The following is a 14044-nucleotide window of genomic DNA, read 5'->3' as shown; positions in this document are numbered from 1 at the left end:
TGAGTGAATTTAAATGTGGTTTCATAAGGGGACTATTGGGCCTTGGTGGAGTTATGAGCTCTCTGAGTTTCATACTAGTTCCATCTGTGTTTCCTGTGGCTTCTCTTTGGGGTCATTTGATGTGTTTTCTTTGACCATGTCTCGTCAGGATGGTGGAAAAAGAGGGGGTGGGATGTAAAAGAAGAAACATCAGGGGATGGGAGGATCAGGGAGTAAAGAAGGATCGTCTTGATGGTTTCAACTGCTATTAGCATCGCAGGAAGAAACCAGCACAGAATTAAATGAAACGACTCTGATTAAAGGACCATTATCAAAAATGTTTCTTTACATTTAGGGATGTACAGATTGAATCTGCCAGATCTGTCACACAGGCCTTTACTGACATTACAGATCATACCAACTAATCTGCATGAGTGGCTGTAGTAACGTAGCTATATAGCTAAAGCATCACTGTGGATTTGCAAGTGATTCAGACACATTGAAATCCAATTTGAACAACCGAGCGTCCACACTGAGACACATCTTCAAAGGGTCTGATTGAAATCACATGTGGTTTGGGTTCAATCTAAAACAATCTTGTTTACTTTCTTAAAATCAATCTGGATTTGCCAAAGAATGGATTTGGCAGAACAAGGTCTTTGAGATGAGATAATGGAATCAGCATCAGGAAAGAAATCCCCAAGTCAATGATCATTTCTTTAGAGTAAAACAAAACAAAATCCTGGCCAATTTACATTTGATCCGATTTTCGATGATAATATCTTTATTGGTACCGGCCTCAAAATGTTAAATGTCTTTTGTAAAAATATTGTATATTCAGTAGAAGGTTTATATGTTTTTGTTGCTGACCAACATATTTGTTTTGCAGTAAGTTAGTAAGTAGACAGTTTATATAAAAGCCAACATTGTCTGACAGTCAGAAAAGAGATGAGTACATGCTGTTCAGGCTGAATGTTCATAATCAGCTCAGAGGCCTGAGATAAAATGAACAGGTCTATGGACTATGGATTATAGTTATATGGGCTAATATAAAAAAGAAAGATCTCTTGTGCATAATGTTATCTTTGTGAAAGTTTCTGTGTTCATTCACAAAGAGATTTAAATACTTTATGTCAAAGGACATACAGTATTTGCTGTAGTCCTCAAAGGGGACGATTAGATGATACTACGGCTTAAAGAAGATGAGAAAAAGAATGGAGCAATTCTTCTTAAGTCTTTAATAGCAAAGACTTGTCCTTGATAAAGCAGATTGCCCCGAAAAGACCTTGAAAATGTCTTTTCTTGTCGCCCGTCTGGGCTGTGGAGCTGTGGACTCGTGATAATATATTTCCATGGTTCCAGAGAGGAAACCACCAGGCCCGAGCATATAGACAGGAATGTTATTTGATCAGTCAGACGTCAGAAATATCTGCACAGACTGCTGCGGTCAGTCGAAAAAGACAACCGCCACTTACACTGCGAGCTGCTTTCTGCCAGATGGTCTCCTACCTTATAGTTCGGCTGGTAATGCAGTACTTCCACATCGCATTCCACACGGCAGTGACATCACTGGAGGCATCTGACATGCCCGAAAAAAGTGCACATGGCACCGAAGAGAAGTTAAAAAAAAAAAAGTTTTAAAAACACAAAACTGCGGCGACTCCCCCCCCCCCCCCCTTTAAACGAACCAGAAGAAGTACAGTCTGTGCTCACTCCCTGCTCAACCACAAATTACACCCCACATCCTTCACTTTCCATAGAAAAGCCACAGAGAAGTTCATTCTTTCGCTGCTAAAGTTACTCTGTCTGTGCCCGAGTTTATGTTGGGCTCAGAGTTGCTGCTCCAGCAAGCCGCCTGATGACCAAGTAAGGTAAAGGCCCAGTATGTATAGCAGAAGAAAAATCATCCCTCTTCTTAACAAAAGATCTCCACCCACAGTTCTCTCTCTCTCGCTCTCCTCTCCGCAGACACCCCTTCCTTTTTGTTCCTTTTTGTGCCGTCCAATGCGATCTTTCACTCATCTGGTGCTCCCATGATGCACGCTCCCCAGTGCTCATGGGCAGGGCCTAAGTTGTGTGTTTGATGTGTGTGCTTATTCATGTCAAAGTGACTTAAAAAAAAAAAAAACACAGCAGAGAGAGGGAGAAAGAGAGTGATAGAGATAGATAGGAAGAGCCTGAGAGAGCGTTCGGTCCCCCCCCCACCCGTGTGTGTGTGTGTGTATGGTAATACTCGGGCCCACGTCCAACAATCACACTGCTCTCAATGGGAAGGCCACGCAGGAGGGAGGGTGAACCCCAGTTCAGCAGCTGGGAGAGGCCGTTTTGAGTTACTTCACCGACCTCGTTTCTAACAAGGCACTTCTCAGTCCTGGGATACAAGAAGAATATGTTACACTGAAGCCAGAGCAATGTAATGAGTTACACCCAATGACCAGGATATTCCAGTGACTCCACGAGACAAGATGAGTTGGTCACAGTCACACGGGAAAAAAACAAAAACAACTGACCTAAAAAATTCTAAAGGTCGAGCGGTTAGAAAAAGATTAAGTTAATTATTTAAAACTAAGCGGACAATGTGCCTTTTGAAGTCAGATTTGATTAAAATACTCAAAAAATACTCTGAATAAAGAGGATGACACCATGTTCATTCGGCACTGAGCTAGCACCGGTAGCTGTGGGGATTCCCTGAAGCCTGCGATCAAAGGGGAGTTGCCAGCTAAATAGGTGATGCATTATTAATGGGTCGCGGACATACTGTAGCCTGCACGTTCAGAATGCAAATGCTTATCACGACAAACCGTGTTTAAATATGTGCACACGCACTCGCATATAGAGCTGTGACAGAAGGCGGGCGCCGCTTGATTTTCACGGATCCTCGCTTCTGGTTCACACATGAAAACATCTGCGGATACAACCGGTGAAGTCTTTCTGGTGGAGGAAAAATACTGAAGCTCTTTTATGGGCAACTTAAAAAAAAAATGCGATCTATATAATGTTGTATAAGAGGAACATAAATCTGAAGCACTAGAGTCATAAGAAGCTGAAGTACACGTGAGATTGTAGAGCATCAGATAAAAGTGAAGATCATCCAAATAATTTATTGAATCCAATCAATCTCTGCACATTTATTTACATCTTCAACAGATTATGGTTGTGGTTGTGTGTGTGTGTGTGTGTGTGTGTGTGTGTGTGTGTGTGTGTGTGTGTGTGTGTGTGTGTGTGTGTGTGTCACATATCTGTGTGGTGATAGGCAGTTAAAAAACATGAGTTTGTTTTATGGGCTCACCACAGCAGCAGGGGGGATGGGGGTGAGTAATTTACACACTGTGTGACAGAGGAGGGGGAACCTTCTTAACATACCTAGGAGCTGTCACTGCTGACACCTCTGTTATGTTGCATTCAAAGCAAAGGGAACAAAAGCTCTTCCAGCTGTGATATATATAATAAATGTTCTATATAACATGTTCAGCAACCTCTGATTCCCACTTTGAAGTGTCACAGACAGTCGTTAAAATCTGATAACGTGACTGACGAGTGAGAATGAGACTAAATCCCCAAACACATTAAAGATTCATAAACTCCAAATGCTAAATTTGGTGTGAGAGCGGCAACGCTGCTAGACTCAGTAAACAGGCATAGATTATACAGTAGGTGAAAGGTGAAAGGTCCCAGTGGGACGGAGATGAATGAATCGGAGTCGGCTCATCTCGTCCTTTCCGGCCGTGCCGAACGCAAAACAGACAACCGACACAAACGAGATCATTCCAAGTGGCAAGTTGCTTAACCGAGTGTTTCTGCCAAATAACTGCAGCCGAAGCCCAACTCGCTCTAAGTAAATCGATAATGGCTCAACCAGCTCACACACACCCCTGAGTAATGTCTCCTTCAGTCAGCCGGTTTGTCAGCGTGCAGAGCCGAGCGCCACAGTTTATCAATCAGCCGAGCTTGATGAAGTAATTCCAGCGTCTGTTTTAAAACACACTGATTGCTTAATGATATAGGAGCACTTCAACACACAGGGAGCAACATCAACAAGCCGCCCGGCACTGGGAGAAGTAGGAGAAACGATCCGAGCCACACGGGACTGCAAATCGCAGCCGGATTTTAAACGTACCTCTTGTAAAAGTTGTTGTGCGGGTGCAAACACAGCACGTGCCAGTAGTCGAGACAGAAGGCTTTGAACTTCCACATCCTCAGCTCCAACAATCAACAGGGGCAGAACAGCAGTGGGATCCGACAACGTTAACAGGCACCAGGGCGCCAGGAGCACGGCACCCTGCTCATTTCGTCAGCCAGTCTGATTCCCTCTGCATGAGTGTCGGATCCGTCCTCCTCCGGAGCCCCAGCCTTGCACGCTGGACGACAGCCTGAGTGGTTTCAACCCGCCCAGAACAACCACATCACTCCCGGAGCTGCCTCAGTCATCACCAGCCCAGAGAGCCAGGCCTCTGACTGGGACCCTCTGGAGGACTGATTTGGACCCAGTACTGATGCTCGGGAATCCACCTCCAAAATAAGCTCTACATTGGCAGCTCTGGCTCCGTTTCAGCTCCTATCCAGGTCAGTCAGTCTGTCCTCTGTGCCGGTCGCTCCACACAGTGCGTCAGCCCCGGATCCTCTGAGACATCACAGCTACATCCAAGGCTGTGCGCCGCTCCAGCAGGCACAGGTACCGGAATGTGAAGCAGCAGAGACACGAGGAGAAATCCTCCACAGCTCTGTCATCTCTGAAGTGGAACCATGAATGACCTCCTCTTCTATCCCCTCCTCTTTTCCCTAGAACAAACTTTCCAATAAGTGGAGACACTGGGTCTTTTCTCTCACTCTGAACGTGGTGCTGCTTCAGCTTCCTTCTCGCCGTCCTCCACCTTCTCTCCTCCTATCCCTGTCCCCGTCTCCCGATGCTCTCCCTCTCCTCTCGCTCTCTCTGATTCCCTCTTACAGCTGCTGCCATCCACACAGGACCTCCCAGAAATGTGCCGACTCCCGTTGCCGGGCAACACTCCCATACTACTGAAGCTTCAAATGGTAGACGAGCAGAGCGCCCTGTGATTGGCCGGGCTTTTCAGAGGGGAGGGGCTGCTGCAATGTTGTATGACCACATGAGTTTATACACAAGCTTTGTTCAAATAAATATGAGCTTGAAGGATTCTCGTGTTTTTGTCAGTGTCCAGTAAAGGAAAAGAAATTCTGCTTTGTTTGACTCATCAAGGTCATGGAGGCACTTAAATAACTTCCTTAGTCATGAACCTGAAATGGTTAAGCTGAGATATGAGTGATGGAGGCCTGCAGACATAATAATGTGTTTGAAATCCGATTTGTGTGTGTGTTAAATCTGGATCTAAGAAGTGTTTGTGTTCAATATAAAAACGTCTGAATGACCTGCAGTGCTCGGTAAAGCTTTAAGACTCGTACACAAGCTGTTCCTGTCTGTTCTTGCAGAAAAGTGGGGAGGGGGGGGGGTTTGCATTCGAGCAGCAGCACAGTGCTGCTCTGTGTCTGCCTGAGATGCAGTGCCACACCGCAGTGCCACCCAGTCCCGGCAGCCATGGGAAAGGGGTGTGGAGGGGCCTCTCATCAATATTCAGCCACTGTCAGTGTCCAAACAAACTAAAAAACACTGAAAACGCAGCATATTTACACAAACAAGTAGACAAACATGCAAACACAATGACACCAATAAACAAACACGCAATAATGTGTGTGCATATTTACACACCCACCGGTACACTAAGATCTGTCTCATCTGACAAGTCGTCTCCACACGACTCTTTTCAGACCCGTCCTGGCACAATATGGGCTTTCCTCTGTTTTCCCATGAGCCAAAGATCTAGAGGAGGCCGGAGCGACACAAAGGCTATACTGAGCGCCTGCATGTGTGAAGTAATCTACACACCATTCATTCCCCAGCCTTTAGTCACAACTCAGGCCTCCGGATTTACACACATCTCACAGAAAATGACCACACACTGACAAGAGTCTTGTGTATGTGCTCTCTATCCCAATGAGCCTGGATGAGAGACTGCATTCCGAGAGTTAACATTTTATATTCTCCCTCTTTATCTTAACTCTCTGCACGTGGCTGTTGATTATTATTGGCTTCACACTCTGCATGTGTGTTGTTAAGAGCCCAAGTAAGTGCAGTGTCAAATTTGGTGCAATTTGGACACACGGTATCTTCAGTATTAATAAACTCTGAATAAACAGGACACCAGCACCGACTAGGAGTCATCAGCATGAGTGATATTGTCAGTCGTGCTACAGCACTTTGAAGAAACAGGTCTTTGTGCAGCAGCAGTGGTGCAGCTTCAGGGTTCAGGGTCCAGCCGTCTGTCTTTACTCGCTGCAGCTCGAGTGCTGCAGCTCCCATTTACAATTTCAGGAAGAAACTTGCAACCAGCATCACCACTGACCAAGTTAACAGCCCATTTCTAACAGGCAGGTTTAGAACAGGCACCGCTCATCCAGAAGTTTATTTGCTGACACATCAAGTTCAGAATGATCAGATCATATTAAAAGACGGAAAACATTTTTCACTGTTTCCAAATGCACGTTCTGCCTGTTGTTCCTCGGAAACCCTTTCTAGTTCCCTCTTTCTAACTCTCCTGCAGCCGCCTGCAGTGGTGAGTGTGTGTGATTGTGTGTCTGTGTGCAGAACTTACTGGAGTCTATCAAAGGCGAGGAGGAGCAATTACTGCAGCGCTAACTGGCATTAAACGCAGATGTCTCCGATTGAGCGCACATGACCGGCTATTATTTGTTTTTATAGGATAAAGAGATGAGAAAGTGTTTGTACAGACACGACAGGATATGATTTAATGAGCAGATAGATGGATTGTTTTTACATAGCATGCACTGGCACGTCCACACGTGTGGTGAACTGGTGTGTGTGTGAGAACAGAGAACTGCCTGCATGCTTAATGAACAGTCTTTCCACTTGCATGCCTCCACCTACAGCTGTAACTTTCTCTACAGCTGTGAGTAGGAACCTGCGACCCAGCCGCCAGCATTTATCAGTGCTTGACAGGTGTTGTGTTTACAGAGACGGATTACTCAACAGCTCTTTTATCATAAAGACATTTCTCACTTTACTATAAAAATATGTAGGAGCAGGGATGAAATGAAACATCATGACTAAAAGATGCTTGATGGATTCAAATCATTGATTGATTGGTTAGATAGTGCGCTCACCCAGTCACCAGTCATTATTTTTGATGCCCATTCACACCTTTGTATTGTCAGGATGATTTAGAGCCTGACCGACTTATCGATTGGCCAATACAAATCCCCTGAAATGAGCCTTTCAAGGCTAAGCTGTAAAATATCAAGCCTCAATTACATTTCTTTATCATGAGGGTTTAAAAACATCATCCTAGGAATCATTGCCAATCTTTTATTTGATATATATATTGGTTGATATATAAATAGTGGAATTTTTTTTACTCCCTAATATTGGTACCGTCTGTATCTGCCCCCAAAATGTAATATAGGTCAGACTCTAGTATAATTCCTTAAAACCAGTGCATACGTGCAGAGACTAGTCAAGGTCAGTTATCAAATGCAAGCAAGAAGTAAAATATGACACAGTTCTCTTCTCCATGACAGAAATCCCCATTGCACTGCAGGCGGATCAATATGAATCCCCCCCCCCCCCTCCTCTGTAACCAAAAGGCTATAAAACGCAGACAATCATATCTGCTCAGCCATCAATCTGAATGAATAACCTCATGTGTAACCTGGTGAAGAGCTCTTATTGTCTCCATGTTGCTGCTGCATCACACCGTGGCTTCACCGATACAGGCACATATTGAGCAGGAGCCCTCTTCTCCCTGCCACTGACCCAGTCAATCACCGATGTGCTGCCCTGAGGATTCTACCATGACCTGCTCCGAGCGGGAGATGTCCAGTCAATAAACACTTCAGCAGGAAATGGCCTGCTGCAGAGAATCTTGTGGTCAATGCTACGACAGTCGGAAAAACGGAGCTGAAATTGAAAAGGGGGGTGGACGGGGAGTCAGGTTGTAAAACGCATCAGAGAAAATGACGCATGGATGAGAACAGGAAGAAGAGAGAGGATGTGAAATATTTTAAGTACATCCAAGAAGATGACGCTTATAGGTGGATCTTAAATTAAAACCTTAATAACCTTAACCCTGACATTTTTTCCGTCCTGTTGGGTCATCAGGTGCCTGAAAATTGATTGTTTCAGAAGGGGATGAAAGACGATATGAGGAGATACATGGAGACTTGCGGAGGATAATATAATAACCTTCATATATCACAAAGAAAAGGCTACGATGCATGCTGTGCTAAAACTCCATGATAAAGACAACATGATAACTGGGATACTAAAAAGCACAAGATGTGACAGACAGCCTTTTCTGGAAGCATGTGTTAGAAAAGTTCACCCCCTGGTGGCGGACTGGAGAAGCTCCAGTGCTGCCAACCAGCTGATGTGATCGGGGGGAACGAGGAGTCTGACAGGCCGATTCACTCAGAGCACATAAAGACAATGCATAATGGAAATCTATTCATTTCTCATTTACACCGCATCGGAGAAGCATTCAATAAGCGGCAGGCCTCAGATCTCTGGGGGCAAACTTGGACACATCTACACAAAAACATGTTAGACAGTGAACCACACTTTATGACAGCTAAATGGAAAATGCAGAGGAACGTGAACAGCAGGACGACTTATGAGATTTTTTTTTTATACAGTCAAACGTCGACTCTTTGCATGTGTGCCTGTCTGATGTGACACACAGTCATGCTTCCTTTTTCTGTTTGGGATGAAAACCTGAATCCTGCAGGGAGATACCGACACTGGCAAAGAGGGAGGATGATCTCACTACTGCGTTTTAGTTCACAATACTACAGGGCACATATATCACTTTACAGAGGACGTCTGGGGATATTTTCTTACATGAAAGTTAGCACAGTTTGAATGAGCACAAGCTCCTGTATCACAGAGACTGTAAACTACAGCTGTTCAGCCTCAAGCCTGAAGGCAGTCGTGCAGAGGATAGGTAGAGAGGGGGAGAAAAGATGAAACAGAGGAGAAGGGGAAGGAGGCTGAGGAGAGAGAAAATCAAGAGGAGAGAAGTAAAGAGACAGCGAGGATGAGGAGGGTAGGGAGCCATAATAACAGCACACTCCGTCCTCCAGCTTTGGCTTTGTGTTAAACGGAGAAAAGCACAAACAGAGACTAACGGAGACGAACAGTGAGGCGGAGGACAAGAGAACAAAAGAGAGAAGAAGAAGAAAGAAATCCTCTGTGGCTGGTTGGAGGTGGAACCCATAGTCCTCGGTCTCTGTCAGGCCGTTCATAACCTTGAGGGCAGAAGTGATGAAGAGCGCCAACCACCGGCACTGCAGCGCATACGTCAAACCGAGCAGGAAGTATTTGTCAAACCTACAAGTCTCCTGTGGATCTTCTTACATCCATAATCAGGCTTGTTGCATGAATGGTGCAGACTCACTGTATAACTGAGCCACTGAGACTATGAATCACTCTGTAAAATCCCTGATGTCGCACAAGTACAGCACATACAGACAGTCCAGTCATGAAAGTAAAAACATATATATGTATATATGGAATATAAGAAATGTACTGTGTAAGCGTGACTCATTCAATATGCCTGATAACACGCTCAGGGATATTTGTTATATAACACTGTTGCTGATAAACATGTCCTCATATCTGCTTTTATTTCTGCCACAGGAACAAAATGTTCTGGAGATGCATCCCTGTCTGATGCGCCCAGCTCCCCTCTGTGCTCTCGCTTCTGATGCCGCTATTGGCAAAGGCAGGGACTTATTATGGGCTGTTTCCAGAGCGAGCGGACGCACTCGGCGCTATAGCGACTCCCCTGAAGAAACTTTAACTGGCCGAGATGTGCCCCTGGGAGCCCAGTTCAGCTCCCACTGGATGATAATCCTCACACATGGCTGACACAGCTCCAGCTGCAGACTCAGCCGTCTCGGTGCCAGGGTGCAGATGAGCAGCTGCTGCGGTTTGGAGTGTGCAAATCACAGCCTTCGATGCCCGACCGCGCTCGGCCTCAGCCTCCTTTGGGCTATTTTGGCAAAAGGCAAAAAAAAACGCTACTGTAGCACTGGTGTGGGAAACAATGGTACAGTTGAGTAGCCTGTGCTTTGCTATTGGAGCTCTTGTTACACCTGCACTGTGAAAACATCTCGGTGAGGTGGTCCGTGACCCCTGCGTCATCCATTCTCATCTATTCACCGTCCGTTACTCTGAATTGATTGTAGTGTGTCCAATTTGTCGGCCTGTGAACGTCAGAGATGGAGCAGGAGAGGGAATCTCAGGATGTGTGAATGACCAGTATCCGTCATTAAGAAAAGATCAAGCAGACAATAAGAGCACTATAAAGCTCCTGTGATAAGAACTGGAGAATGACTGAGCTATAATGACTGTAATTATGTCCATTTTACAGGACGGCAGGAGTCATTTGCTGCAGTCGACAGCTTCTCGAGCTTAGACAAGTGAAAAATCAGAGTGTTATTATGACGACAGGCCTGTACATACATACGCCATGTATCCCTGCGAGTGAGTGATTCACTTCCTGCGCTGTAGCTCTGTAGCATTATGCCCCCGTCCGCTGATGCTACATGAACTGACAGCATGTTCTCATGTGCTGGCACTGCCATGTATTGTAAGCACTCGTTTGTCTTGTGTAACAGCAGCGTGCATCCGACAGTTGCTATGTGAAGTGCAGGCACGTTCTGGGTTGTTGCTCAGGGCAGCTGTCTTTACCCAAACTGCTGTGAAATGCTCGGGCCCAAAGTGGAGGAACGTCCCGTCACTGCTTTCGAGCTCCGGTGACGCACTCTCTCTTTTTTCATCAGCACCAGCGTCACTCGAACGGGGGCATCGCATCGAAAAACCTCTGGGCCAATCAGGGGAAACGGGCATTCCTGCTGTAACACCTTCACTGTATGAACGCCCTCTGAGACATTATCTCAATGACGGGTAAAAGCCCGTCATTGAGATAATAAAGAACAGAGAAGTGATTACGAGTCCCGCAGAATAATCCATGCACAGATATCCAACCTCCTGCATGGTAATGTCATGGATAACAGGATTACCAAGCATCTGGTTTAAAAAGAAAAAAAAAGTCTGCAAATCTCAACTGGAATACACATCTCTCACGGTCAGGGATAACACATTTCTGCATATTATTATACAGCAGTTTTCCCGTTTTTTTGTGAGCCAAGCCAGGTTTACTGCTGCTGAAGCAGGTGCACACTGATCCACAACACAAGGAGAAACACACAGTCACAGCCTCTCACACAAGTGGATTGTGGATTTTAGTTTTTGCCAGTTTTAGTCCTGTCATCTTAATTTTGCACCAAATGTCATTATTTAATTTAATGCAGCGTTAACATACAGTAAATCCCCAGTAAATGCATGTGCAACCAATTACCGTAACTCTGTGTAAAATGGCTTGACACATGACTGCACATTCACAGGTCGTATTTGATTACTTATGGTGAATGCCTTAGTTGCTCCTGGTTTTAACTTGCATGCACTTGTAAGACAAGAAATGGCATAAAAGTTCTACGTGGAACAAAATCTACCTCACGTATAAGGTTGTATTTAACGCATTGGCAACCTCTGCGTCTTCTCAGGCCAGACTAGTGAAGTGTGGTATCTTTAAAGGCCAAGACAGCCTCCTCCAGATGGACTGGGGAGCTGCGAGCGATGATGAAATGACATTTAAAACTGAACACACTAATCCTGCTCCAGATCCTAATCAAAGAAGTACTGACCAGACACTGGAGGCCTCAGCCAGCATGCTGGTATCAACCTGCAGCACATCTCCTCCCGTCCTCTGACAACCACAGCTACTGTTTTCACAAAGTCATTGATTTTCACCACACTTCCACCCTCCTGGCCTCCTCAGCCTGATCACGTGGCTTTTCTGTGGTTAAAGTGTTCCTTTGGGCCAAAGCTGTGAGTGGAACAGGGTGGAAGTAAATCAGCCACTATCTCAGAACCACAGACAGATGGAAATGTTCAATTGCCTGTTATGCAACAACAAAAACCGAATCCTTTGTGTAATAAAACCATAATTACTGGTGGAGTAAAGGAACTTGAGAATCTGTGGGATGCGTTCATGCATTCATGTGTGTCGCACACAGAAAACGAGGCAGAGATTTAAGCCAGTGAACGGCAGAGGCAGATTGACTATGAAGGACTCACTGGAGACCCGTGAAGGTCTCATATTCATTAAGATGACTGATCCCCATGTATGGTATTAGATCATGACATGACAGGGTAATTCAGCTCAACGCTATGCAGCAGCCGGTGAGTACATGTGTGAAATATGCCCACGTTCACGTACATGGTTTCACTTGCAGGGTTGTAAAGGCATCAGAGGGTCCACGGCGAACGCACCACAACAAGAAAAACACACGTCAACGTGCCTCTGCTGAGAAATAAGGTAGCAGAATGCTTATTCAGCCAAACGCTGACAGTGTTGTGTTCTTGGCAAGGTTAGCTCGTGTGCAGAGAATCCTTGTGCAGCGCTGAACCAAAAATACAAATCCTGACATGACTCCAGAAAAGGAACACTATATCATTTTGTCCACTTTTTATCCGAGTGAAACCGACTCAGGGTTTACTGAAGGAGAGATGCAAGCTTTCCACACACACACACAGAGAGAGTAGGACTCAGCGCCATCCCAAAAATAACAGCTCAGAGCCAGCCGCATTTAACACACACACACACACACACACACACACACACACACACACACACACACACACACACACACACACACACACACACACACACACACACACACACACACACACACACACACACACACACACAAATATATATATACGGCAGAAGCTGCAAGGAACTCACGTGCCCTGTAAGAGCTTCACAGCATCATCTGCTAATGAGTCATTTGTCCCAGAGGCTCCTAAACCACCGCTCACAAGACTCTGTTGTGATTTCAGTCATAATGTAAGGCTTGTAGATAAAAAAAGCAGCACTCAGCTTTCATTCACGTAAAGACACATGGTAATAATTGATCTCGTTGAAATCTGCGTCTCATTCACACAAAACAAACCCGTGTTCCAGCTCGCCGCCCCTCCCCAGGAGAGAGGCATTGTTTACTAAGGGCACAGGAGAGGGACATGCGAGCACGGAGCGAGGTCTGGATGCCATAGGTGACTCAGCACAGACACTGGAAAGGCAGACACCGTGTTTTTTCCCCACCACCTCTCACTTGACTCCATGAATGGGAGCTGACGCCAAAGCCTGGGGAGCCCACATACCCGCCCACCCCAACGGCGTTCTTGCCTAAAAGATGCTACTCACATGTCGTAGAGCCGGTAACCCATGGCAGAGCCCGGTCTGCTGGAGTGGGGCCCGGGGTCCCGCGTTCGCCTGGGGTCCGTGCTGCTCACCACGGCGCGCCACACGCTTGGTTTGTCCATCCTGTATGCTGGTCAACGGGACTCGACGGTGGGACGGCGTGTGCGCACACAGGCTCGCTCACGTTCACTCTCACTCTCCCTCTCCCTCCCAGTCACAAACACTGGCTGCCAGCGAGCAGTGCGTGTGATGTAACGAGGAGCGTCCAAGATGCTGACGGCCGGTGGGGGAGGCCGGGTGAGGGAGGAGGAGGAGGAAGAGGAGGAGGAGGAGGTGGTGGTGTGCAGGGAGTGTCAGAGAAGCTAAAGGAGATGTGTGATAAACACTGGTGCATGAGAAGCTTTTGTATTGAAGCATGGAGGCGTGATGTTTCTCCACCGGCGCCAGTGACAGGGTGAGGCTGCCTCTGCAAAATTAATGAAGACACAACCTGCAGGAGAGCTGCCGGGAAAGATTCCTGCTTCTCATAAACACAGAAGCATCTGAGCATCTCTCTCTCCACCCTCTTATCTGCTCTCGGTAGTACAGTCCTCAGCAGGGCCACGCGATTGGCTCCTTGGTCTCCATAGAAACAGGAGGATGTGTCAGAGGTAGGGCTCATTATCATGCTCTTCTCTCTCCCTCCTTCCCCATTTCTCTTCTTCTCACAT

The 14044-nt window shown here is 46.2% G+C and overlaps 1 protein-coding gene across 7 annotated transcripts in view; it reads right to left on the bottom strand.

Moving 5' to 3' along the window:
• The window catches only part of LOC117764059 (IQ motif and SEC7 domain-containing protein 1-like), a 95357-nt gene that overhangs the window by 39854 nt on the left and 41459 nt on the right, over nt 1-14044 (bottom strand). Inside the window, exon 1 of one of the 7 annotated variants that reach the window (XM_034589491.1) lies at nt 13338-13993. The exons of 3 other annotated variants lie outside the window; for them this stretch is intronic. In XM_034589491.1, coding sequence (XP_034445382.1) covers nt 13338-13456 — 119 coding nt within the window. In that variant the 5' untranslated portion in view covers nt 13457-13993. Of the gene's footprint in view, nt 1-1488; nt 2090-4096; nt 4862-13337; nt 13994-14044 lie in introns of those variants that run through there. 3 more of the 7 variants (XM_034589498.1, XM_034589493.1, XM_034589492.1) reach the window with 3 other exon arrangements.

This window comes from Hippoglossus hippoglossus, chromosome 7 (genome assembly GCF_009819705.1).
Source record: "Hippoglossus hippoglossus isolate fHipHip1 chromosome 7, fHipHip1.pri, whole genome shotgun sequence".
Taxonomy (NCBI): domain Eukaryota; kingdom Metazoa; phylum Chordata; class Actinopteri; order Pleuronectiformes; family Pleuronectidae; genus Hippoglossus; species Hippoglossus hippoglossus.
This window is presented reverse-complemented; position numbering and strand designations above follow the sequence as displayed.